At 45.4% G+C, this 23,764-nt stretch overlaps 2 protein-coding genes across 2 annotated transcripts in view; one reads left to right on the forward strand and one right to left on the reverse strand.

Moving 5' to 3' along the window:
• Ddx43 (DEAD-box helicase 43) overlaps positions 1-12,131 on the reverse strand; it is a 34,696-nt gene extending 22,565 nt beyond the window's left edge. The window contains exons 1-4 of the mRNA XM_048353690.1: positions 11,797-12,131; positions 8,026-8,081; positions 5,522-5,648; positions 3,451-3,582 (exon numbers count right to left, since the gene is read on the reverse strand). Of these exons, the coding sequence (XP_048209647.1) occupies positions 3,451-3,582; positions 5,522-5,648; positions 8,026-8,081; positions 11,797-12,046 (565 nt within the window). The 5' untranslated portion in view covers positions 12,047-12,131. The remainder of the gene's footprint in view (positions 1-3,450; positions 3,583-5,521; positions 5,649-8,025; positions 8,082-11,796) is intronic.
• Positions 12,132-20,388: 8,257 nt separating this feature from the next.
• LOC125357514 (oocyte-expressed protein homolog) lies at positions 20,389-21,519 on the forward strand. The gene is made up of 3 exons (XM_048354493.1): positions 20,389-20,566; positions 20,690-20,872; positions 21,443-21,519. Exons 1-3 carry the CDS (start codon positions 20,389-20,391, stop codon positions 21,517-21,519), a joined length of 438 nt encoding a protein of 145 aa, XP_048210450.1.
• The last annotated feature ends 2,245 nt before the right edge of the window (positions 21,520-23,764 follow it).

Raw genomic sequence — 23,764 nt, forward strand, 5'->3', positions numbered from 1 at the left:
TTCTCCATGAATGTACTCAGTTCTCCACAAATAAATCTTAGACAATTTTATAGTTTTCCACTCTAAACAATCTCATTAATCCTAGTTCCTAGAAGGCTAAGACCTGAGGATCATGGTTCAAAGCCAGCCTGGGCAGAAAAGTACGCGAGACTCTACTAAAAAGCCCGAGTGGAGGTATGCTTAAGCGGCAGAGTGCCAGCACTGAGCTAAGAAGCCACGCGACAGCACGAGGCCCTGAGTCCAAGCCCTAGTACAGGTTCATGCGCGTGAGTACACGTGCACACATCTCTACACTACACGTATACCCCTTTGGGTTTGCCTTTCAATTACATTCTTCACCCAGGAAAGCTATTTTTATCCTGTAATTTCAAATAAGGAAAAACATGATTTTTTTTTTTTTTTTTTGGCCAGTCCTGGGGCTTGGACTCAGGGCCTGAGCATTGTCCCTGGCTTCTTTATTTTTTGCTCAAGGCTAGCACTCTGCCACTTGAGCCACAGCACCACTTCTGGCCGTTTTCTATATATATATATGTCGTGCTGGGGAATGGAACCCAGGGCTTCATGTATACGAGGCAAGCACTCTTGCCACTAGGCCATATCCCCAGCCCGGAAAAACATGATTTTACAAGATATCGAGCCACTACAACTTTCGACCACAGTAAACTGCATTTAACTTTCCTTTGAAGATTCCTATCTTTACTTTGCTTTTTTGTTAAGTGCTGGGAATTGAACCCTGGGTCTCGTGTACACAAAGTAAATACTAAGCCACAGCTCCCAGCCCCCATACCGTTACTAATAAAGAATTAAATTTAGATTCTTATTCCGTCTCAAAACATATATATTTCTCTTTTTTTGGCTTATTATCTTTAAATAGTCATACAAAGGAGACTATATATCTTAAATGCTTACCTTTTAAATCCTTTCCCTAGTCTCATTTATAATAAATCTTCACAACACATCTATTATCAGGAAACTTAACACCCAGAGGTACTGACCAACTCACAAGTATTTTGTTCGCTGTATACTAGGGATTGAGCCTTTATTTGTTTATTTTTTGTGCCTATTCTGGGGCTTGAACTCAGGGCCTGGGTGCTGTCCTTGAGGTTTTTATGGTCAAGGCTAGTAGTACTCCACCATCTGAGCCACAACTCTACTTCTGGCTTTTTTTTTTGTAGTTAGTTGGAAATAAAAAGTCCCATGGGTTTTCCTGCTGGGGTTGGCTTGGAACTGTGATCCTTAAATCTCAGTCTCCAGAGTAGCTAGCCAGCAGTACCAGGCTAGGGCCTGAGCTTTTTAATTTTTAATAAAGGATGACTCTTTGCTGACACATTTTGATAGCCAAGACCAGTGCCCAAAGGGGCAGTGACTCGCGCCTGTAATCCTAGCTACTCAGGGGGCTGAGATCTGAGGATCAAGTTTGGCAGCCAGCTTGGGCAGAAAAGTCCATGAGACTCTTATCTTCAATTTAAAAAAGGCAGAAGTGGAGGTGTGGTTCATGAAGTAGAGCACCATCCTTGAACAACAACAAAAAAATCCATGTGACAGCATGAAATATTTTAGTAGTGGCACACAAAAAAGTCAGTGCCCAAGTTTATTATGGACATTAATGTGATGCATCACCCGAAAAATTTCACTGAAAATTCAACCCAAAGAGCTAGACCAAGTGGCATGCACCTGTAATCCTGGCGCTGTGGAGGCCCAGGGAGGGGGATTATGAGTTCAAGGCGAGTCTAGTGTACAGAAGAAGTTCAATAGCAGGCTGAGTTATTATAGCTATCTCACCTTTAAAAAAATACAAAAAATTCATCAAAACAAAAATCCATCCAGGGGGCTGGGAATATGGCCTAGTGGCAAGAGAGCTTGCCTCATATACATGAAGCCCTGGGTTCGATTCCCCAGCACCACATATATAGAAAATGGCCAGAGGTGGCGCTGTGGCTCAAGTGGCAGAGTGCTAGCCTTGAGCAAAAAGAAGCCAGGGACAGTGCTCAGGCCCTGAGTCCAAGGCCCAGGACTGGAAAAAAAAAAAAAAATCCATCCATTTCAGGAAGTGTTATCCTATCCTGAAAATTTCTAACATTTTAGTTTTGGGTCAAAATGAGTAGCAATCAATTTTTTTTGGCCAGTCCTGTGGCTTGGACTCAGGCCCTGAGCACTGTCCCTGGCTTCTTTTGGCTCAAGGCTAGCACTCTGCCACTTGAGCCACAGCGCCACCTCTGGCTTTTTTTGTTTATATGGGGCTGAGGAATTGAACCCAGGGCTTCATGCATGCTAGGCAAGCACTCTACCACGAAGCCACATTCCCAGCCTGCAATTTTTTCCCTTCATATTTTTTCTCTCTATACCAGGGGCTTGCTTGTGGGGCCAGTGTTCTACCACATGAACCAAAACTCCAGCAGAGGTTTTTGCTGGTTATTTTGGAAATGAAGTTTCTCAGATTTTTTTTTTAACATGGGCTCGTTTCAAACTGGAATCTTCCAGATCTCAGCTTCCTGAGTAATTAAGATCATAGGTGTTCCCAGCATAACCTTGTAATTAGTGTACAAGAGGGTTTCATTCTGATGTCCATATATGCATACAATGTTTCTTTTTTCTTTCTTTCTTTTTTTTTTTTGGCCAGTCCTGGGGCTTGGACTCTGGGCCTGAGCACTGTCCCTGGCTTCTTTTTGCTCAAGGCTAGCACTCTGCCACTTGAGCCACAGCGCCACCTCTGGCCATTTTCTATATATGTGGTGCTGGGGAATTGAACCCAGGGCCTCATGTATACGAGGCAGGCACTCTTGCCACTAGGCCATATCCCCAGCCCCTGCAATGTTTCTTAATCAGATCTACCATCCATGACTCTCAAATCCTTCTCCCCTCACCAAACCAAGACCAATATGAAATCCATCTTTGCTTAATCAGAGGAGCAAGGTTGCCTTGTTTATTCCCTTCCCATTTTTCTGGGGGGGGGGCTGAGTTTCTTTCAATTTTATTTTACTTTATTCAAACTGGGGTTTAGATTCAGGACCTGGGCACTGTCCCTGAGGTTTTTTTCACTTGAGCTACAAATCCACTTCTTCTGGCTCTTTGGTGGTTAACTGGAGATGAGAGTCTTACGGACTTCCCTGTCGGGGCTAGCTTTGAACTGTGGTTCTCAAACTGCAGCACTGAGTAGTTAGGATTACAGATGTAAGCCACCAATGTCCAGCTCCTTTATATTTTATTAATCTTTTGCACTGAGTTATTTCAAATGGTACAAGAAATAGTTGGCGTTGCATTTAGAAAACAAGTCATGGTGCAGGCATATGGAAGCTCTAGTGATCTCGAAACTAAAGGCAAATTAAGTTTTGCTACTTTTCATACAGAGTTCCTTTTTAAAAGGAAACCAGACATTTCATAAAGTCTAAGACCCAGAATAAGAATAAGAAGCCCTAAAACCATGTGTTAACATCAGGGGGTTGCACTAACCTGCCCACTTTTTTTTTTCCCACTTCAAGGCATCTTCTCGAATCTGGTCCCAATCTATCAGCGGCTGATCATCTGTTCCACTGTCACTCGCGTTTACCTCCTTCACAACAGAAGAGTGGAACTCAACCACACCTGTGAAAAATGTTCCTCTAAAGTTAATTTGATAAGAAATCCCAATTTACTTTGTGTTTATTAATAACTGGATGCTAATGACTGAAATACAGGATTTGAAGCTGGGTGTTGGTGGCTCATGCCTGCAATCCTGACTACTCGGGAGGCTGAGAGCTGAAGATTATGGTTCAAAGCTAGCTTGAGCAGAAAAGTTCAGAAGATTCCTATCTCCAAGTGAATGGTGGTGTAAATGGTAGAGCGCTTGCCTTGAACCAAAAAGCTAATCAAGAACATAAGGTCCTGTGTTCAAGCCTAGTATCAGAACAAATTTTTGTTGTTGTTGTTGAACATTGGGCTTGAACTCAGGGTCTAGGCGCTGTCTCTGAGCTATTTTGCTCAAGGCTAGCAGCACTTTACCATTTTGAGCCACTGTGCTGCTTCCACTTTTCTGGTGGTTAACTGGAGATAAGAGTCTCTCGGACTTTCCTGCCTGGGCTGGCTTTGAATCACAATCCTCAGGTCTCAGCCTCCTGAATAGCTAGGATCACAGGCGTGAGCCACAAGTGACTGGCTGGAAACATTTTTTTGTTTTTGTTTTTGCAGCTTTTATACTACCATGACAGTAGGCTATCTTCTCTTTATCTATGGTCTTAGGAAAATTCAGTTTATTAAAGAAAGGAAGAAAAACAGCATGAAATGTCTAGAGTGGGTAAACATACTGTTATATTACTAAAGCCTTATAATAGTTTTTTTTTTTTTTTTTTTTTTTTTGGCCAGTCCTGGGCCTTGGACTCAGGGCCTGAGCACTGTCCCTGGCTTCTTCCCGCTCAAGGCTAGCACTCTGCCACTTGAGCCACAGCGCCGCTTCTGGCCGTTTTCTGTATATGTGGTGCTGGGGAATCGAACCCAGGGCCTCGCGTATCCGAGGCAGGCACTCTTGCCACTAGGCTATATCCCCAGCCCTATAATAGTTTTATGAATGCAGGTATTACCCAGTAAAGTGATGAAATGGAGCTCTCACATTTAAAATTTCTTAGAAAAACTAAGAGAAAACATTTTCATCTGAACCCAGGCTTTCAAGGTTTGATAGTGTTTTTTCTTTTTTCCCCCTTTAGTATAAACATGTTGGAGATTTTAAAATATTCAAATAATTAAGTAATTTTTCCTTTACCTGTGAGGGCATCAACTCAGGGCTTGGGTGCTGTCCCTGAGCTTTTCCACTTAATGTTGGTGCTCTACCACTTGAGCTACAGCTCTACTTCTGGATTTGGGTGGTTATATAAGAGTCTCATGAACTTTCCTGTCTGGACTGACTTTGTATCACAGTTCTCAGATCTCAGCCTCTTGGGAAGCTAGGATGACAGGTGTGAGCCACCAGTGCCCAGCTAATTAAGTAGTTTAAGAAAGAAAAAAAAAAGAAAAAAGAAAGAGTCCAGGAGCTGGGAGTGTGGCTTAGTGGTAGAGTGCTTGCCTAACATGTATGGAGCCCTGGGTTCAATTCCTCCGCACCACATAAACAGAAAAGGCCAGAAGTGGTGCTGTGGCTCAAGAGGTAGAGTGCTAGCCTTGAGCAAACAAACAAAGAAGCCAGGGACAGTGCTCAGGCCATGAGTCTCAAGCTGCAGGACTGGCAAAAAGAAAAGTGTAAGCAGGGCACTGGTGGCTCACACCTGTAATTCTAGCTACTCAGAAGGCTGAGTTCTGGTAGATCACAGTTTGAAGGCAGCCTGAGCAGAAAAGTCCTTGGAATTCAATTTCCAATCAGCTAGGAAAAAGCTAGGCTGGAAGCATGACTCAAGTGGTAGGGCTCAAACAGAGAAAGCAGGAGGCCCTGAGTTCATATCTCCCAGCAAAACACACACACACACACACACACACACACACACACACACACACCCCAGAAGAGAAAAACATTAAAAGTTTTATTTCTAAATTACTTCAGTAGGCAAAAATTACTTACCGCTTTTATGTTCTGGATTGTAATTTTCATGTTTTTTAACAAAATTATCTATCATTGCTTTTGCTTTTGTCTGCATTGCCTTATTGCCAAAAATTTTGACTTCTGCCTCAGGATTTCCTTTTGTTATCTATGTACAAGGAGAAAAATAGGTGAGACTGAAGTCTCCTCACCTGTCCCAACTTTCGAACAGGACGAAGGCAAAGAAGTCATAGGATGGCTTTCATCCAGTGCCTCAATGTCTAGTATGAGTGGACACTGTTTACCTATACTGCAGGGTTTCATACCTGTCACCTTAGCTACTCAGGAGGCTGAGATCTGAGGAGTTCGCTTTGAAGCCAGTCTGGGCAGTATAGTCTCTGAGACTCTTATCTCCAGTAAACCACTAAAACGCTGGTAGTGAAGCTCTGGTTCAAGCAGTAGAAAGCCAGCCTTGAATGAAAAAGTCAAGCTAAGGAACAGTACACAGGCCTTGAGTTCAAGCCCCAGAACCAGCATCAAAACCAAGCAAACAAAACTCTTAGGCAGGAAAGAAACAGGTCACGATCTGCTGTAGAGAGAGTGCTGACTGTGGCGGAGAACGGTTACATGGGCACAAGCATGGAAGCAGGTGGACAGTTTAGGGAGAATGAGACAACTCAGTAGCCGAGGACAGGACAGAGGGAAGAGCCAGGGAGACGATCAGCGAGGTCACTCACTTTCAGTAAGATTAGGAGCACGGGAGCAGGGCAAGGCTTTGGGCAGGGAGTTCACGGAGGAAGTGATTTCTTGGGCATGACCAATATCCCACATAAACCTCTTTCTCTCTTTCGTGTGTGTGTATGCGTGTGTGTATGCACGTGCATGTGTGCACATTTGGATACTGGGCTGTGCACTGATGTCTGGGCTCTAACTCAGGGCATGAGAATTGTTCCTGAGCTCTTTTTGCTCAAAGCCTGTGCTCTAGCACTTTAGCCACAGTTCTACTTCTGGCTTGAAGATAAGAAAGGATCTCCAAGGACATTCTGGACTGGCTTCAAATTGTCATCCTCAGACCCTAGCCTCCTGAGTAGGTAGGGTTTCAAGCCACCATTGCCTGGCTTGATGTCTCTCTCTCTCTCTTTTTTTTTTTTTTGCCAGTCCTGGGCCTTGGACTCAGGGCCTGAGCACTGTTCCTAGCTTCTTTTTGCTCCAGGCTAGCACTCTGCCACTTGAGCCACAGTGCCACTTCTGGCTTTTTCTATATATGTGGCGCTGGGCAATCGAACCCAGGGCTTCATGTATACGAGCCAAGCAATCTTGCCACTAGGCCAAGATTTGTTTTTTTTAGCAGCATTTTACTTTGTAGTCCAGGCTGATCTTGAACTTGAGATCCTCCTGCCTTTGCCTCATGAGTTCTGGGATTACAAATAGAGAGACACTACAGCTAGTTGAGATTTTACCTACTTATTAGTGTATGAGTGTGTGTGTGTGTGTGTGTGTGTGTGTGTGTATGCTGGTAGTGGGGCTTGAATTCAGGGTTTATGCTCTTGCTTGGCTTTTTCACTCAAGGCTGGTGCTCTACCACTTGGGCCATACCTCTACTTCTGGCCTTTTGCTGGTTAGCATGACCATGATCCTCAGATCTCAGCCTCCTGAGTATCTAGAATAACAGCTGTAAGCCACCAGCTTCTGGCTTAGTATTATTTTAAATGGAGGGTATATCCAAAGATTTTTTTCTTTTTGTTCTAGTCTTGAACTCAGAGCCTGGGCACTGTCTACTATTTGAGTCACAGTTCTATTTTCTACTTTTGGTAGTTTAATGGGGACAGACTTTCCTGCCTGGGCTGGCTTCAAACCATGATCCTCAGCTCTCAACCTCCTGAGTAGCTAGAACTACAGGTGTGAGCCACCAGCATCCAGTTATCTGAAGATTCTTACTTCTTTTTTTTTTTTTTTGGTCAGTTTCAGGACTTGAACTCAAGGCCTAGGCACTGTCCCTGAGCCTCTTCATGCTCAAGGCTAGCACTCTAGCACTTGAGCTACAGCACCACTTCTGGTTTTGAGTGGTTAACTGGAGATAAGAGTCTCATGGAGACTTTTCTGCTTGGGTTGGCTTCTAACTGCAATCCTCAGATCTCAGCCTCCTGAATAGCTAGGATCATCTTTTTTTTTTTCCAGTCCTGGGCCTTGAACTCAGGGCCTGAGCACTGTCCCTGGCTTCTCTTTGCTCAAGGCTAGCACTCTGCCACTTGAGCCACAGTGCCACTTCTGGCCGTTTTCTATATATGTGGTGCTGGGGAATCGAACCCAGGGCTTCATGTATATGAGGCAAGCACTCTTGCCACTAGGCCATATTCCCAGCACCGGATCATCTTATTTTTAAGAGTTACAAAACTTACACCTGGACCAGACTACAACCCAGATAAATTCTGGAGAACATTGTGTGGAAAGTTCTGACAACTTATTCTATAGTATGTTAATAAAAGGAGTGGAAAACCAAGCTGAATGAACAATGGTTTGAGGGCTTAGGAACAAAGATGATTTACCTGTATTCTGGTGTTAGTAGTATTTTGGATTTCTCGTATTTTTGTCCCTCCACGACCTGTTTTTAAAAAGAAAGGTATGGTTGAAGGCATTGCTCAGCAGTAGAGTGCCTGTGTATCAGGTACAAAGCCCCGAGCTCAAACTGCAGTACTGCTCCCCACACACACAAAAAAAGGAAACTGAGGTATGAGAATCAAGGCTTGAAGCTAACTCAGGCAGAGAACTCCACGAGACTCTTATCTTTAACAAACAAGCTGCAAGTGGTAGAGCACCAGCCTTAAAACAAAAGCTAAGGGACAGTGCCCACACCCAGAGTTCAAGCCCTCGTATCGGCATTAACAAAGCCAGAACGAAACAAAAGGCTGGTTGCCAGGGGCTCACACCTGTAATCCTAGCTACTCAGGAAGCAGAGATCTGGGGATCATGGTTTGAAGCCAGCCCAGGCAAGAAAGTTGATGAGACTCTTCTCTCCAATGAACCACCAAAAACATGGAAGTGGTGCCGTGGCTCAACGTGGTAAAGTGCTAGCCAGGAGCTTAGGGGCAGTGCCCAGACCGGGAGTTCTAGCCTCATGACTGACTTGGGGGAAAAAAAAGCAAAGACAATGTAGTGGAACATGTCTATAATCCCAGCTACTTGAAAAGAGAAGGCAGGGAGAATATAAGTTTGAGGCAAAAGTTACAGTTAGGAAGATAAGTTCGTCTCCTCTTCTACTTCTGTTTCTAGTCCTCTCCTCTCCTCCTCTCCCTCTTCCTCTCCTCATTTTTCCTTGTTTATTTGTTTATGGTAACCCTGCCCTTCAGATCCTGGGTTCAATTCTCAGTAACACACACACACACACACAAGAAACACTAAAGGCTATGGGGGCTAGAATAGAATTCAGTGATAGAGCAAATACTTAAAACAGCTGAGTTCTTGGATGCGATCCCCAACTCTACAAGAAAAAGAAAAATGGCAGAGGACTCGAATACATAGAAGGATACACAAATGGTCAGCAAGTACACCTGGTGTTTAACATCACTAATCAGGTAAATAGACATAGAAACTATGGTAAAAGACTGCTTCATTCCTGTTTGGGTACCTATTCGTGCTTTTGTCCCAGTACTGGAACTCGAGGTCAGGGCCTCTCAACCCTTTACTTGAGCCACACCTCCATTTTTGGCTTTTTGCTGTTTAATAGGAGATGAGTCTCATTTCTGCCCTTGATGCTTTGAACCATGATTCTTAGATCTTAGCCTCTCAAGTAGCCAGGATTATAATCATGAGCTATAATATAAGCATCCAGCAGGATCCTTTTCTCCCTTTTTGTGCTGGTCCTGGGGCTTGAACTCAGGGTGGTGCTCAATGCAAGTGCTCTTTCACTTGAGCCACAGCTCCACTCCTGGCTTTTTTTTTTTCCCGGTGGTTAGTTGGAGATAAGGGTCTCATGGACTTTCCTGCTTGGGCTTTGGACCTTGATTCTCCGATCTCAGTCCCCGAGTAGCTAGGATTACAGGCCTGAGTCACCAGTGCCTGGTGAATATGCCCATTTTTACTTGGCATTGAACTCAAGGGCTTGTACATGCTAAGCAACCACTACCACTAAAATACACCATCAGCTCTAGAATGGCCATTATTATTATTTTTTCTTTTAAAGAGGATCTGGAGAAACTGAAACCTATGTGTCTGTAAATCAGCAGAACCTACTGGTTAAAGCATATACCTGCTGGTATGTCATATAGTAGAGTTCTTTAAAAATACTGAAAAAAAACCCTGTCACAGAATTCACCAGTCCTACTTCTGGGTCCAAAATAATTCAAAAGACCCCAGAGCACCCAAGAGAATTCATTCAAAAGAATTCAAAGCAGGGAGTCAAAGGAATATCTGTACTGTGTTCATACTAGTAGTATTTACAAGCAGGGTGCAGTGGTTCATGCCTGTAATCCTAGCTACTCAGAAGGCTATGATCTGAGAATCAGAGACCAAAGCCAAGCCTCCTGAGTAGCTAGGATTGCAGGCATGATCTACAATTCTGGTATAGTTTTAACTCTTGGGAGTTCTGTGGCGGAACATTGTATTTATCATGAATACTGTACCACAGGCTTAAAAATAGGTAAGGTGGAACAGGGCTCAGTGACTCAAACCGGTAATCCTTGCTACTCAGGAAGCTGAGAGCTGAGATCCTGGTTCAAAGCTAGCCAAGGCAGGAAAGCCCCTGAGACTCTTATCTCCAAGAAGCCTGAGTGGAGCTGTATGTAGCTCAAGTGCTAGAGTACAACCCCCGCTGAGAAACAGAGCTCAGGTCCTGAGTTCAAGCCCCAGAACTAGAACCAGCACCAGCACCAAAAAAAAAAAAAAAAAAAAAAAGAGAGAGAGAAAAGAGAAAAAAAAAGATATGTTTTGGGTAATGTATGGTAGTAGATGATTTCCTCAAAATTGATGAATTGGGTTTGACCTCTAGCACCACCAATCATTATGGTTAGTCAGTTTTTTTTTTTTTTTCAGTCCTGGGGCTTGAACTCAGGGCCTGAGCTTCTTTTTGCTCAAGGCTAGCACTCTGCCACTTGAGCCACAGCGCCACTCCTGGCCTTTTCTGTTTACATGGTACTGAGGAATCGAACCCAGGGCTTTATGCATGCTAGGCGAACACTCCACCATTAAGCCACACGGGTTAGTCAGTTTTATTTCACTTTTAACCACAATTAAAAAAAAATTGGTTCCAGGACTGATGATGTAGCTCAACAATAAGTCTAATTTCTGAAGCTCTGAGTTCAGTCGCCAGGAGGCACGTGTGTGTGTGCACAGTCACACATACACTCACACAAATGATGCAGATCCAACATGGAGTAACCGGTTAGAACTGGAAAGTGCTGAGAACTGGTTTCCACTGCAAACCTGTTGGCTGTTGTAAGGCACATGGCTCTTGAGCTCTGTGCCTGTTCATTAGCCTCCTGGGGCTAAAGAATCGCTAGATAATGCAGCAGCAAATATCAGCCTACACAGTCTGTTAATTTTCTCAGAACAGGTTTTTTTTTTTTTTTTTTTTTTAAGTAAAACAAAAGCAAGGCGCTGGTGGCTCACTTCTATCATCCTAGCTACTCAGGAGGGTGAGATCTGAGAACCGCAGTTGGAAGCCATCCAAGTCTGTCACTCTTATCCCCAAATTAGTCACCAAATAGCAGGAGGGAGAGCTATGGCACAAGTGGTAGAGAGCTAGCCTTGAGTGGAAAAAGCTAAAGGACAGTGCCTACCTAGGCCCCGAGTTCAAGCCCCAGTATCAGAAGGGTGTCTCTGTCTCTCTCTCACACACACACAAACACACTCACACACACTCACAAATAAAACAAAATATCAGCCCTACACAGTCAAGGGTGACTCAGAGCTGCGAGAACACCTACTCAGGAGGATGAGATCCGAGGATCACCGCTCAAAGAAAGCCGAGGCAAACAAAGCTAAAAGAAGAGCTCATCTCCAAGTAACCAGCCCAAATCCGGAAGTGGACGTGCGGTTCAAATGGTAGAGAACCAACCTCCCGAGCAACAGACTCGAAGCCTTGAGTTCAAGCGCCGGTACCATCGCAGAAGAACAGAGCGTGAACTCTCCTACCCTTCGTCAGGACAAACAGATGTCATCCTCCAGCCAGACCCGCGATCGCAGCAGGTAAGGCTCGAGTCGGTGCACGGCGGCAGCGAGGGGAGGCTGAGCCCCGGCGGCGCCCCGCCCCGCCCCGCCCCGCCGCCCCCGGACCTGCGCCCACCCCCGCACCCACCCCCGCACCCCTCCTCCGGGCTCACCGATCACGACGCCCACCAGGTCGTTCTTCAGTCGGAAGCAGAGCGGCGGTTCCCGACGGCCGGCCGCCCCGGGCTCCGGGGCCCCAGCGGGCTCCCTCCAGTCTCCACCTCGCCGGCCCCGGCCGCCTCCGCGACCTCTTCTACTGGGCTCCCCCGCCGGCCGCTGCTCGGGAGCTCGGTACCCTGCGGAGCTCCGGCGGGAAGCAACGACCCAGCGGGGGGCGTTGGCTCCCGCTGATTGTCTGGACATGGTTCTGAGAAAGATCCCTCGAGTGCCCCGTAGTTTCCGTGGGGCTCTGCCCCAGCGCGCCCCGTCGGCCGTCGTAGAAACCCTCTGCCAGGGCATCCACGCAGCCGCTACTTTAGGAGCCCCCGCGAGCCTCGCCCCGCCCCGCCCCGCTCCGGCCGCGCAGCCATTGGCTCGCGAGCATGGGGGGCGGGCCCCTCCCGGATTGGCCAATCCGCTGTCTTACCTGTGGGGGCGTGTCCTGAGCTAGGTTGCAAGTGCGAGTGGGCTGCCTTTGATAGCCCAGGGCTCTGCCCGCCTCGGCTTGGTCCTCGGGTCCCGGAGCCCCCCTCCTTCCCAGGGCGTCCAGAGCGCCCCGAACCGCGCCTCAAAACCGCACTCACCACCTTAGGAAACTGCAAACGGCAGGGGGGGCGGTGGCTCACACCTGTAACCCTGGCCACTCAGGAGGCTGAGGTCCGAGGATCGCCGTTCAAAGCCAGTCGCTGCAGGAAGCTCCGTGAGACTTGAGGCTTCCTTTTCCTTTCCTCCTTCATCCTTTGTTTGTTTGTTTGTTTGCGGGTCCTGGGGCTTGAACTCGGGGCCTGGGCTCTGTCCCCGAGCCTCGGTGCTCAAGGCTAGCGCTCTACCGATTGAACCATGGCTCCACCTCCGGCTTCCCGCCCCCTCCCCCCCTCAGTAGTTGATTGGAGATAAAGAGTCTCATGGGCTTTCCTGCCCTGGCTGGCTTCGAACTGCCATCCGCAGACCTCAGCCTCCTGGGTAGGTGGGATTTCAGGCGCGAGTCACGGGCGCCCAGTTTCCACCCGACCCTGATGCCCAATTAACCACCCCAAAAAGCTTAAGCCCAGGCCTGACTTCAAATCTCAGGATGGCACACACACACACACACACACATACACACACGCGCATGCACACACATGCACGCAATTCCATCTCAACTCTACAATACTAGGTTATAATCAGGGATTGAAAAAACAAACCAACAACTCAACCCCTGGTCCATCCTGGGTGGAATGGGTTAAATGACATCCAATTAACTGTAGTAACTTCCCCCCTCCCCATGTGTGCGTGTGTGTGTGTGTGTGGGGGGGGGGGGGAGGCAGGCGGAAGTACTGTGCTTTGAAAGTAGGTTCTCACGCTTTCCAGGCAGATGATGCCCTATTGCTGGGTCAGGCCTTGAGCACTTTAGTGTGTGTCAGTACTGGGGTTTGACTTTAAGGTCTGGGCACTGTCCCTTACGTTTTCCACTCATGGCTGGCACTCTACCATCTGAGCCACAGCCCAATGTCTGACTTTTTGGTGATTAATTGGAGTTACGAGTTGCTTGGATTCTGTCCCAGCTAGCTTCAAACCGGGATTCTCAGATCTCAGCCTCCTGAGTAGCTAGGATTACAAGGAAAAGACTAGAGCCCAGTTCATAGTAACTCCTTAATTCAATCATCTCTGAAGAAATACAAATAAACTATAGCATAGGAAGTATACAAAAACATAAACAAGTTATGTCTGTAATTTCCATTTGCAAATCCTTAATCTCAAATGTTTAGGTAGGATTTTTGCTGGATTTGATTTGCTAGTATATAGCTTACATCTGCTCTTGATGGGTACTATTCTGTTGCTTTCTTTTTTGGTAATGTCTTTGTCTGGCTTTGGTATTGAGGAAATGCTTGCCTCATGAACTCTATTCCAGGAAGGATAAGCAGAGAGAACTCTGTAGACCTTTGGTATCTTCAGGTTCACCTTTGAGGAAAACCTGCAAATGCTCAGGATGTGTTCAGTTCTGCACTATCCTGTCCAGACTTGATTCCTCCCCTCCTCCCATCATGCTGCTTGCCTTCTTCTAAAGACATGAAAGACGTGAATCCTTAAAAAAAAAGTTTTACTTTATGGCTTAAACATTCACTTTAGCCCTGTTTTTAGGGTACTGTTTGTGTTTTTGAAGGCAGAGTTTTTCAAAATGAATGTCAAGGGAAATAGCAAATCACAGGATGATTTAAACACAGTTGACAGCAATTCAGCACTGACTGAGAGCTTGTCCATTTCAATTGAGTAGTGGTGTATGTGCATGGGAATTATTTATTTACAGTTTGTTAGTACCAGGCTTTGAACTTGGCTTCAGTCTCACTCAGCTTGCTTGCTTATGGTGGGCAATCTACCATTTGATCCATGCCTGAATCTAGTGGGCTTTTTCCCCTTTCTTTTTTCTTTTATAGTTGATTGGAAATGGAGCCGTGTTTTGAACTCAACTTTATGGGGATCATCAAAATTTCAGCAATTATTTTGCCTCACTCTAGACTCAGGCTCCCTGTTTGTCCCTTGCTGTCTAAGTGTATAATTCATGTCTGTACTCCTGAAGTGGATGAAGATGAACTGAAGTGGTCTTGTCATGGCTGCCATGTAATAAATCTTTCTCTGCTCTTTGCCATGTCTCTTTATTTGATGTACAAGGGTAAATAGCCAGACCTGATATGTGTAACTTCTGAAATTTAGCCCTGGGGTCTAAAAGCTCATGTTCCTATCTACTGTTGTATGTTTGAAAAGTTCCACAACAAAAAACACTTAAAATGTCATTATTGTTAAAGGTTAAATACACAAACCAGAAGGACTCTAAATTAAGAGACCAATGATATAACAAAGGTGAATTTGACTAGACAGCCATGAAAATTAGATACAAATATGGTAACTTGACTCAGGAAGGCAAAGCAGGAGGATTTCAAGCTTGAGGGCAGCTCAAGCTCAGAGTAAGACCATTGTCAACTGGGAAAACCAGGAAGACTGAAAATGAAAGCTGTATTAGATACGAGTACTAAACTACTGTCCAATTTCCTGAGTGAATAATTATTTAGGGTTATGCAGGAGACTGTCCTTGTTTATACTTAAGGGATGATGTTAAATTACTTGGGATAAAACATCACGATATCTGCCTCTTACAAGTAGTACACAAAAAGGGTCTATATAGGCAGGGAGATAACATAAATGGAGTAAAATGTTCAGAATTGATGAAACAAAATGGCAGGTATAAAATGCGTGTGTGTGTGTTTGTGTGTGTGTGTGTTTGGCCAGTCCTGGGCCTTAAACTCCGGGTCTGAGCACTGTCCCTGGCTTCTTTTTTGCTCCAGGCTAGCACTCTGCCACTTGAGCCACAGCGCCACTTCTGGCCATTTTCTACATATGTTGTGCTGGGGAATTGAACCCAGGGCTTCATGTATATGAGGCAAGCACTCTTGCTACTAGGCCATATTCCCAGCCCCTAAAATGTGTTTGTTTTTTTTTAAATTAAATTTTATTGACGGTGATATGCAGAGGGGGTACAGTTACATAAGGCAGTGAGTACATTTCTTGTCATATTTACTATACCCTCCCTCATTTTTCTTTCCCTTCCTTAGTTCAGGTAAGCATATATACAATATCCAGTGTACCAAACTCCTATACAGTAACCACGTGGAGTATGCCAAAGGAAATCCACCTAGAACTAAAATGTGTTTATCTCTTGACAACCTTCCATAGGTTTAGTTTTCTTAAAATAAATACTCAAGAGGAGAAAGAATACAGGAAAATGTTTAGTATTATAGAAAAATAAGAGAAAATTCATGTATCTTTTATGTTGGTACTGGAGTTGAAAGTCAGGGGTCTGTGCCTGTTAGGGAAGCATTCAACTACCTGAGCTGTGCTCCACCCTTTTTACTTTGTTTTCTGAATAGGTTCCTACATAGATGCCCAGGCTGATCTAGACTATATTCCCCCTATTTGTACTTTCAACTTAGCTGGGATAACAGGTAGACCATCATGCTCAGTTTTTATTGGTTGAGATGATGTCTCAGTTTTCAGTTCAGGTCATCCTCCATCCGTGAACCTCCTGATCTCTGCCTTGTGAGTACCTAGGGTTACAAGGATGAGTCACCATACCTGGCTTATATATACCTTTTTTTTTTTTAAAGTGGAAGAAGAATCCTAAAAGAAATATTGAACTTTTGGTGAGAAGAGAGGAAATGACAGAAAAGAGGGGACCGAAAAACCAGATTTTTGGAATGTAAAGTCTAAAATAAGATACTTTAACAAATGTAGCTGTGTTTGTTGGTGGCTTATGCATATAGCACTAGCTACTCAGGAGGATGAGATCTGAGGACTATGGTTCAAAACCAGCCCAGGTAGGCAAGTCCCTAAGATTCCCACCTCCAATGAATCAGTGGAGCTGTGGCTCAAGTGGCAGAGTGCTAGCCTGGAAAAAAGAGCTGACGGGTAGCTCCTATGCCCCCAGAGTTCAACCCCTAGGAGCAGAACACACACATACACACACCAAAACAATAATTTATAGGGCTGGAGTCATGCCTTGAGTGGTAGAGTTCAAGCCCCAGTACTCTATAAAACAAGGCAACATATAATTGGTAAATCATTTTTTTTTCTAAATTGGGTGCCAGTGATGATTTGGATTTACTTGAATATTATTTAGAAGAGTGGAATGTCTGTGTACCTATTTATCCATGTAACCATTTATTTCCAGATTATAAAGTTTCTGTAACTGCTTAGATGAGTGTGCCTTATTATACAGAACTACTAGGCTTTTAATGTATTTTTGTATGATTTCTCCTCAACTGACAGTGTTGGTAAATATCTTATTACTAGTTTCCTTTTCTTCCTAACAATCTGATATATATGTATATATATAATTACTATATTATCATGTTTGACAATGCAGAAATGATTTGTGTCTTTACTATGCACTGTACTATTTTTCACACTACATAGACTCAATTTTAAGGCATTCAAGGCTAAACCAAGAAGTGAAGTAATGAAGGATTAGGCTTCTAAATGAGAAACCACAAAAGCATTCACTTACCGGTGTTGGTAGTTCACACCTGTTATCCTAGCTACTGAGATCTGAGGTTCATGGTTTGAAGCCAGCCCAGGCAGAAAAGTCCATGAGAATCTTATCTCCAATTAATCAGCAAAAATCCAGAAATGAAGGTGTGGTTTAAGTGGTAGAGCACCAGCCTTGAGTCCTATTACCAACACACACACACACACACACACAGAGCAATTCATTTCATTCATGCACTCTACTGACAGAACTCAAACACCATCAGACTGGTTCCTCTATGGAAGGAGACAAAATGAAAGCACGAGATCCATTGGAAACTTGGGTAGTGTTTTGTTCAGGGTTTGGTGGAGAACAGAAAGATTAACATCCATCACATAGCTAGAAAATGGTGGAGCCAATATTCAAGTCACCTTCACCATCTTCTTGAGGGTAAATCAAAGGCACTTGGAGGCAGGAGAGTGGTTCAACAACTGGTTTAAATTGGTACAGTCTGTTAAATGCTAAGAACATTGTCATTAATTTGAATACTGGAATAATGTCAGCAAGTGGGACTCGGGATTCCAAAGTGTAGGAAACACCATCAAGCTGTGTACCACAAAGCACTACACTAAGTAAAACTAAAATGGAAAGAAACTGTCCCCTAGATGAGAGCCATAGAGAATCTTGTCTTTCTTGAGTGTCTGGACTAATTAATGCCTTCAAAGCAGCCTGTGGCCGACTTATCTCCCTATGGAGGTTTGAAAGTCACATGACAATGGAAGGTGTCTCAGGACATGTCCTCGGAGAATGGCTCAAATAACAAAGGATCAGTAATGGAAAGATGAAGCTCTACCTCTGCCTCTTTCCCAAGTCAAAAGAATTAACCTCAGATGACTTAAGGATTTCAAAGCGAATGTAGAAACTGCAGCAATCTTAGCAAATAGTATGAACTTCTTCAGAGCTCAGGACATTTGGAAGTTTCATTTAATCATCTTAGCCTTTATATCTTCTTAGCATTATTTATTGTAGTGAGGTCTTACAAATATGCTTCCCGACATAAAAATTTGTTGTAGCCATTCCCAGGGACCTTAATGACTTTGATTGTCCTTAAGGTTTGTATCATGGTACCATTCTTGCCATTGTGAGGCTTGAACTAAGGGCCTAGGTGCTATCTCTGAGCTGTTTCAAGGTTAGTGCCCCTGAGTCACAGCGCCATTTCTGGTTTTCTGGTGGATAATTGGAGATAAGTGTCTCATGGACTTTCCTGCCTGGGCTGGCTTCGAACCATGATCTTCAGATGCCTGCCTCCTGGAGTAGTGAGGATCACAGGTGTGAACCACTGGTACCCAGCAGAAGAATTTCTTAAACAAGACAGAAGATACTTAATATTGCAATCTATATTGACTAAATGTGTTCATTGAGAATGGTGCTCATCAAAAGACACCAGAAAGAAGTTGAAAAGGCAATTAGGTCTGAAAGAAGAAATTTATAATGTATATACAATTGAAAAAAGAATATATAAGGGAAGTGAAATATAATGGTACATGCTTGTCTTTCCAGCAGTTAGGGCTGGAGCAGGAGAATTTCAAGTTCCAGACCAGCCTAGGCTATATAGCAAGGCATATACTATAGATGATATATGGGTTTTTACCATATATTGATTTTAAAATATATTTTATATCTTCAAAATTTGTTTACAGTGTACAAGTATTATGTTAATTTTACAAAGGAAAGAAATAGCCACTAAAATTAAGATTCAAGTTCTTTTGTTACAGACTTTTTTATTGGTTAGTGATTAAATCCAAGACCTTACATGTACTAAACATAGCACTATATCACTGAGCTATATGTTAGTCTTCCTCTTGTAGACACGATTTGCTGAAAATTTGATGTCTAAAGTGGATGAGGAGTTCAGTGTATTAATACGTTAAATGACACTTTTTTTTATTAAAACGATTCTGGGAACACACACACATTATATTCAATTCTAAAATCAAAATTGTTTGTACAGCACAATGCCATTTGTTCTAAAAGAAATACCAAACAATATTTCTAGAAATACAGAAGAAAATGTGTAAGACCAAGCATAAGATGACACACTGGCCTCAGGATAAAGATTCCCTGTGGGGAAAGCAAGGGGAAAATTCTTTAGTGATATCTACTTTTTATTTTTTTTATTGTTTTGCTTTTGGAGACTGGTTCTTGGCATGTAACCCAGGCTGGCTTCACATACAATTCTCCCCTGAAGCATCAATGCTGGGATGGTAGGCTTGCATCCATCACCAAGCTATTTAAAGAAGAGGGAAGTGAGGCAAAGGGGGGAGGGGATGTCCACAGCTCTTAAACTGTTTCATGATTGTTTCAAATGTGTGACATCTTTAATGAGTTGAGAATAAAACTGTTTTGGTTTGTTTCTGGAGCTGAGTGTTGTCTGTAAGCTCTCGTGCTCAAGGCTAGTGCTCTACCACAGCTCCACTTCTGGCTTTTTGGTGGCTAATTGGAGATAGGAATCTCGCAGGGACTTTCCTGCTTGGGTTGGCTTTGACCCTTGATCTTCAGACCTCAGCCTCCTGAGCAGCGAGGATGACAGGTGCGTGTGCCACGAGCACCCAACTTTGAAATTCGAGACGCGAAATTAAGAATATCGGGGAGCAACGTATACTGTGATGTTAAATGTCTTAGGATGGTGGAAACAACATGGGTCTAACTTTTTATATGGACTATGATGGCCACTTGTGACATCTCATTGGGGAAAAAAACTTGATGAAAAAAACTTGACTCTGTTTTTTTTTTTTTTGCCAGTCCTGGGCCTTGGACTCAGGGCCTGAGCACTGTCCCTGGCTTCATTTTGCTCAAGGCTAGCACTCTGCCACTTGACTCACAGTGCCACTTCTGACGGTTTGCTATATATGTGGTGCTGGGGAGTCGAACCAAGGGCTTCATGTATAAGAGGCAAAGACTCTTGCCACTAGGCCATATTCCCAGCCCTGATGAAAAAAACTTGACTAATTTCAAAATGGTAAACATCCAGAGAGGAGAGGAGAGGGGAGGAAATTGTAGGCTCGTGGGGCCTGCTCTGGGCCTCATCTACCTACCTGTGCTTGGAAGGTGACTGGAAACCCTTATCCTAGGCACTGAAGAGGATTCCAAATAATAATAGTAATAATAATAATAATAATAATTTGCCCACAGGCTGAAGTAGAATCAGCTTTTCCCCGTGGACGCTGACGTGCAGGGGCAGAGGCCCTGAGGCTGGAATTCTGGGGCTGGGATGACGCCTCCGAGGCTCTGGGGCCCCGGGGCCCCCGGGCCCCGCAAACCCCCAAACCACTCACCCTCACCCAGAGCCCACATCCAGTTCAGGGGAGAAGCGGAAGTGACCGGGCACCGGAAGTGACCATGGCCCTGGGGGCTCCTAGGGGCGCCGCCCACGGGGCGGGGCCGGGGCCTCCTCAAGAGCCGGGCCTGGCGGAAGCCGCCCCAGCCTTTGCAGCCGGGCCTCCGGGCCATGGATCCTCTAGGCCTTGGGTCCGCTAGGGCCGAACCCATGGGGCCGGATGCGGCCGGACAGGGCGGGCAGCAGCCGTCCTCCCCCCAGGAGCGGCCGCGTGGGGCCCCGCGTCTGCGCCCCCAGGTTCGCGTCCGGCCGTGGTGGTTTCCGGTGGAGGACATGAGCCGCCCTCTGGGGTTCTACCTGGAGGCCTGGCTGGCAGATCAGATCTTCGGTGAGCGGCCAGGGCGGGCGAGGCCGCTGGGTGAGGCCCCCCACCCCCCACCGCCCCCCCAGCCCCCAGGGCGGCCCGGCCCTGGCCAGCCCTTCCCCCTGACCCCTGGCCCGACTCGTCCAGGTCCCCACCAAGCCGTGGTCTCCCAGCTGGCATGGCGGAGTCGGGCCTTGGTGCACGTGAGCAAGGTGGCCCGCGGCACCGTGGCTGAGGTCTCCATCTTGGGACGGCCTGCGGGGCAGAATCGCGTGAAGAGCTTTCTCCTGAGCCTCGCAGCCCGGGGCGCAGAGCTCCAGGACCGGCCAGGTGAGGGGCTTGGAGAGGCCCCCGGGGCCCTGGGGTCTGCTCACCCCCTCCGGCCGCCCCTTCGCCTGCGCACAGCGGTTTGCACTTCCTAAGCACTAGGAAGCTGCAGCGCCTCTGGGGCCGTCAGCAGGGTGGGGAAGGAGGGGAGGTTGGACACTCTGGGCGCAGCTGGGCCCACTCAGCCTGAGCTGGGCCACAGGGGGATTCCCAGGGCCAGGCCGTGGTGGAGGTGTGAGCACCCCGTGCTGGGACTTGAACCAGGGCCCCGTGGCTTCCCTTCGTTTTATTTTTCCCCTCAAGGCTAGCATTCTACCACTTAAGCAACAGCTCCACTTGTGGCTTATTGGGGGTTAATTCAGCTGAGAGTCTCTCAGACTTTCCTGCCCAGGCTGGCTTTGAACCTCGGTCCCCAGCTCTGAGCCTCCAGAGCAGCTAAGGGTTACAAGTGTGAGCCACCAGGGCCTGGCACAGGCCCAATCTTTAAAGCTATGTTGCAGATATCCATTCCTTTCTCCAACCACAGAACGTTTTCTCCTTGTGGATGATTGGTATCCATTGCTTCTCTTCCAGCTGAGAAGATGCCTCAACCTGAAGAGTTCTTGAAGAGCCCTAAGTCAGGCGCAGACATTCCCCAGCATCCTGCTTAGACCGTCTAATTGTCAGGCGTGTTCTGTGGACAGCCTTGCTCCTGCTATTGAAGTTGGAGACAAGCAAGTATTCTGAAGTTGCTGCATTTGGGATTTTTTTTGGTGTGTGTACCTTCAGGGATATGAAAACTATATGAATAAATAAATTTTGGTGCATCTGGCATAAAAAGAATTTTGATTACATATAATAACTACATAAACCATTCATATCGTGAGGTGAGGAGTGAATAGAATCCTGATAGTGATATTTTCTCCCCTTTACATATTAAAAAGTATGAGTAGGTTTACAAAGAGGTTTCAATTCAACAGATGAGTGCATGGCTACAGTACATCTTGAGTTCCTCCCATTTTTGTGGTCAGAGGCAAGTCCTCAAATACAGGGGCATGTAAGTGATTGATGTTTTTTTGTGATTATTGTTTGAGGAGGGGTCGTTTTTTGTTGTTCAGGCTGACAGACCACCCCACCTCTTGGGCATAAGCAATCCTCCTACCTTAGCTCTCTCAGTCGCTGAGACTACAAATTGGAGGTTTTGTCATCACTCTTTTGTGAGGAAACAAATTGTGTAAACCCCATAATTGTCTTGCAGACATGAAGGTGAGTAAGAACCCACCTGAGAGCTTGTAGAAGCACAAATTTCATAGGTTCTTTCTCCAGATTCTGATTCTGTGTGTTGTGAAAGGCTCATAATGTGCATTTCTAACAAGCACAAGATGTCAAAGTGACCTTCTGAGGCTCTCACGTGGAAGCTGTTGCTTGACAGGGCAGAGCTCCCGGTGGGCCTCTCCCACTTGTGCATGGGGAGCTGTCCAGCGTTCTGGATGGGCCCTTATAACGCTGGGTGAAAATGAGTCCTGCTTTGCTGTCAGCTGTATTGGTTTTCTGTGATGTCACAGAGGTGTTTGTGGCAGGCGGGGCAGCTGGCCAATTATAATCACACCTCAATGACCCGTCTATCTACAAGATGGGTCCTGCGCTTGGGCTGCCACTTAGGGAACTGGAATTCTTGGGTGAGAAAGTGCCAAGAGCTCTTGGGCTTTAGAGAAAGTCGAGTTTGGTTGGAATCATGCAATTCCCTCTCCTTGGCAGTAAGGGGAGCTAGACTTTCATAGGATTTTACATTCCTACAAGTCTTTAAATTGTGAGTCTTGGGTTACAGAGGCTGTTAACTGTTAGCTACCTTTTCTTTAATGTCCTCATTTTTGCAACTTCTTGTCTATTTTGTTTTTCATAGGATAGACTTCTTAACTACATCGAATATTTTTCTGGTGTCCCCATAAAAATGAGTGTGTGTGTGAGTGTGTGTGTGTGTGTGTGTGTGTGTGTACTGGAACTTGAATTCAGAACCTATGTGCTCTCTCTTAGCTCTTTTTTTTCTCATCCTGGAACTTGACTACTTGAGCCACACTTCCACTTTTAGTTTTCTGGAAGTTAATTAGAAATACAAGTCTCACTGACCTTTTTTGTCTGGGCTGTCTTCAAACTATGATCCTCAAATAACAACCTCCTGAGTAGCTGGGATTACAGGTGTAAGCCCTGTAAACTTATCAACTCCACTAAGCCACATTCCCAGCCCTCTGTGTTCCTTTTGACCCACTTGACAATACCACACTTACATAGGCAAAGGATACTTCCTTTGTTCTAGGTTTCAGATCCCAGGGACTCATAGGATACATATTGGTCCTGCACGGAGCCCCTAAACTGAATGGTTGGGGCATAAATAATGTATTCAACTCAGAGCTAGGACAGCAGTGTGAGGGTGGGTGAGATTTGAGCCAAAATCTACGTGGATCTCTCCTGTACTTTCCCATTTGCTTTGTGGTTTTTCTCCCCAGCGGACTGAAGCTTGGCTGTCATCATGGAGGGATTGTTTATGTGGTCCTGTAGAGTGAAGGGAAGCTCTCCCAGTGTTCCACCATGTGAGCCACACTGCCAGCCCTTTTGTTTTGGTTCTTTGCTTGGGTTGGCCTGGAACTGGGGGTCCTCAGTGTGTCCACTTCCCAAGTTGCTGGTATTGCCACCGTGTGCCACCATTTCCAGCTGCATTTTATTTAAAGAGGAATTAGCATTTTTATTTGTGATAAATCTGTAGTATTGAGGTACAGGAATGTATATTTTGAACCCATTGTGTCGACAGAAATATTTACTAGTGCAAAGTCTAATATAAAGTAGTATTGATATTTTTTCCCTGATGACGAACATACCTAAGGTTCTGTGCATACGAAGCAAGAGCTTTAATACTGAGCT

Source organism: Perognathus longimembris, chromosome 9, assembly GCF_023159225.1.
Source record: "Perognathus longimembris pacificus isolate PPM17 chromosome 9, ASM2315922v1, whole genome shotgun sequence".
In the NCBI taxonomy this organism is placed as follows: domain Eukaryota; kingdom Metazoa; phylum Chordata; class Mammalia; order Rodentia; family Heteromyidae; genus Perognathus; species Perognathus longimembris.

Excerpts from the sequence above, each read along its gene's own strand:
- LOC125357514 (XM_048354493.1), top strand. The coding sequence starts at position 20,389 with ATGGGGCCGGATGCGGCCGGACAGGGCGGGCAGCAGCCGTCCTCCCCC. Across the intron at positions 20,567-20,689 it reads GCTGGCAGATCAGATCTTCG|GTCCCCACCAAGCCGTGGTC; the intron begins GTGAGCGGCCAG and ends CGACTCGTCCAG. Across the intron at positions 20,873-21,442 it reads AGAGCTCCAGGACCGGCCAG|CTGAGAAGATGCCTCAACCT; the intron begins GTGAGGGGCTTG and ends CTTCTCTTCCAG.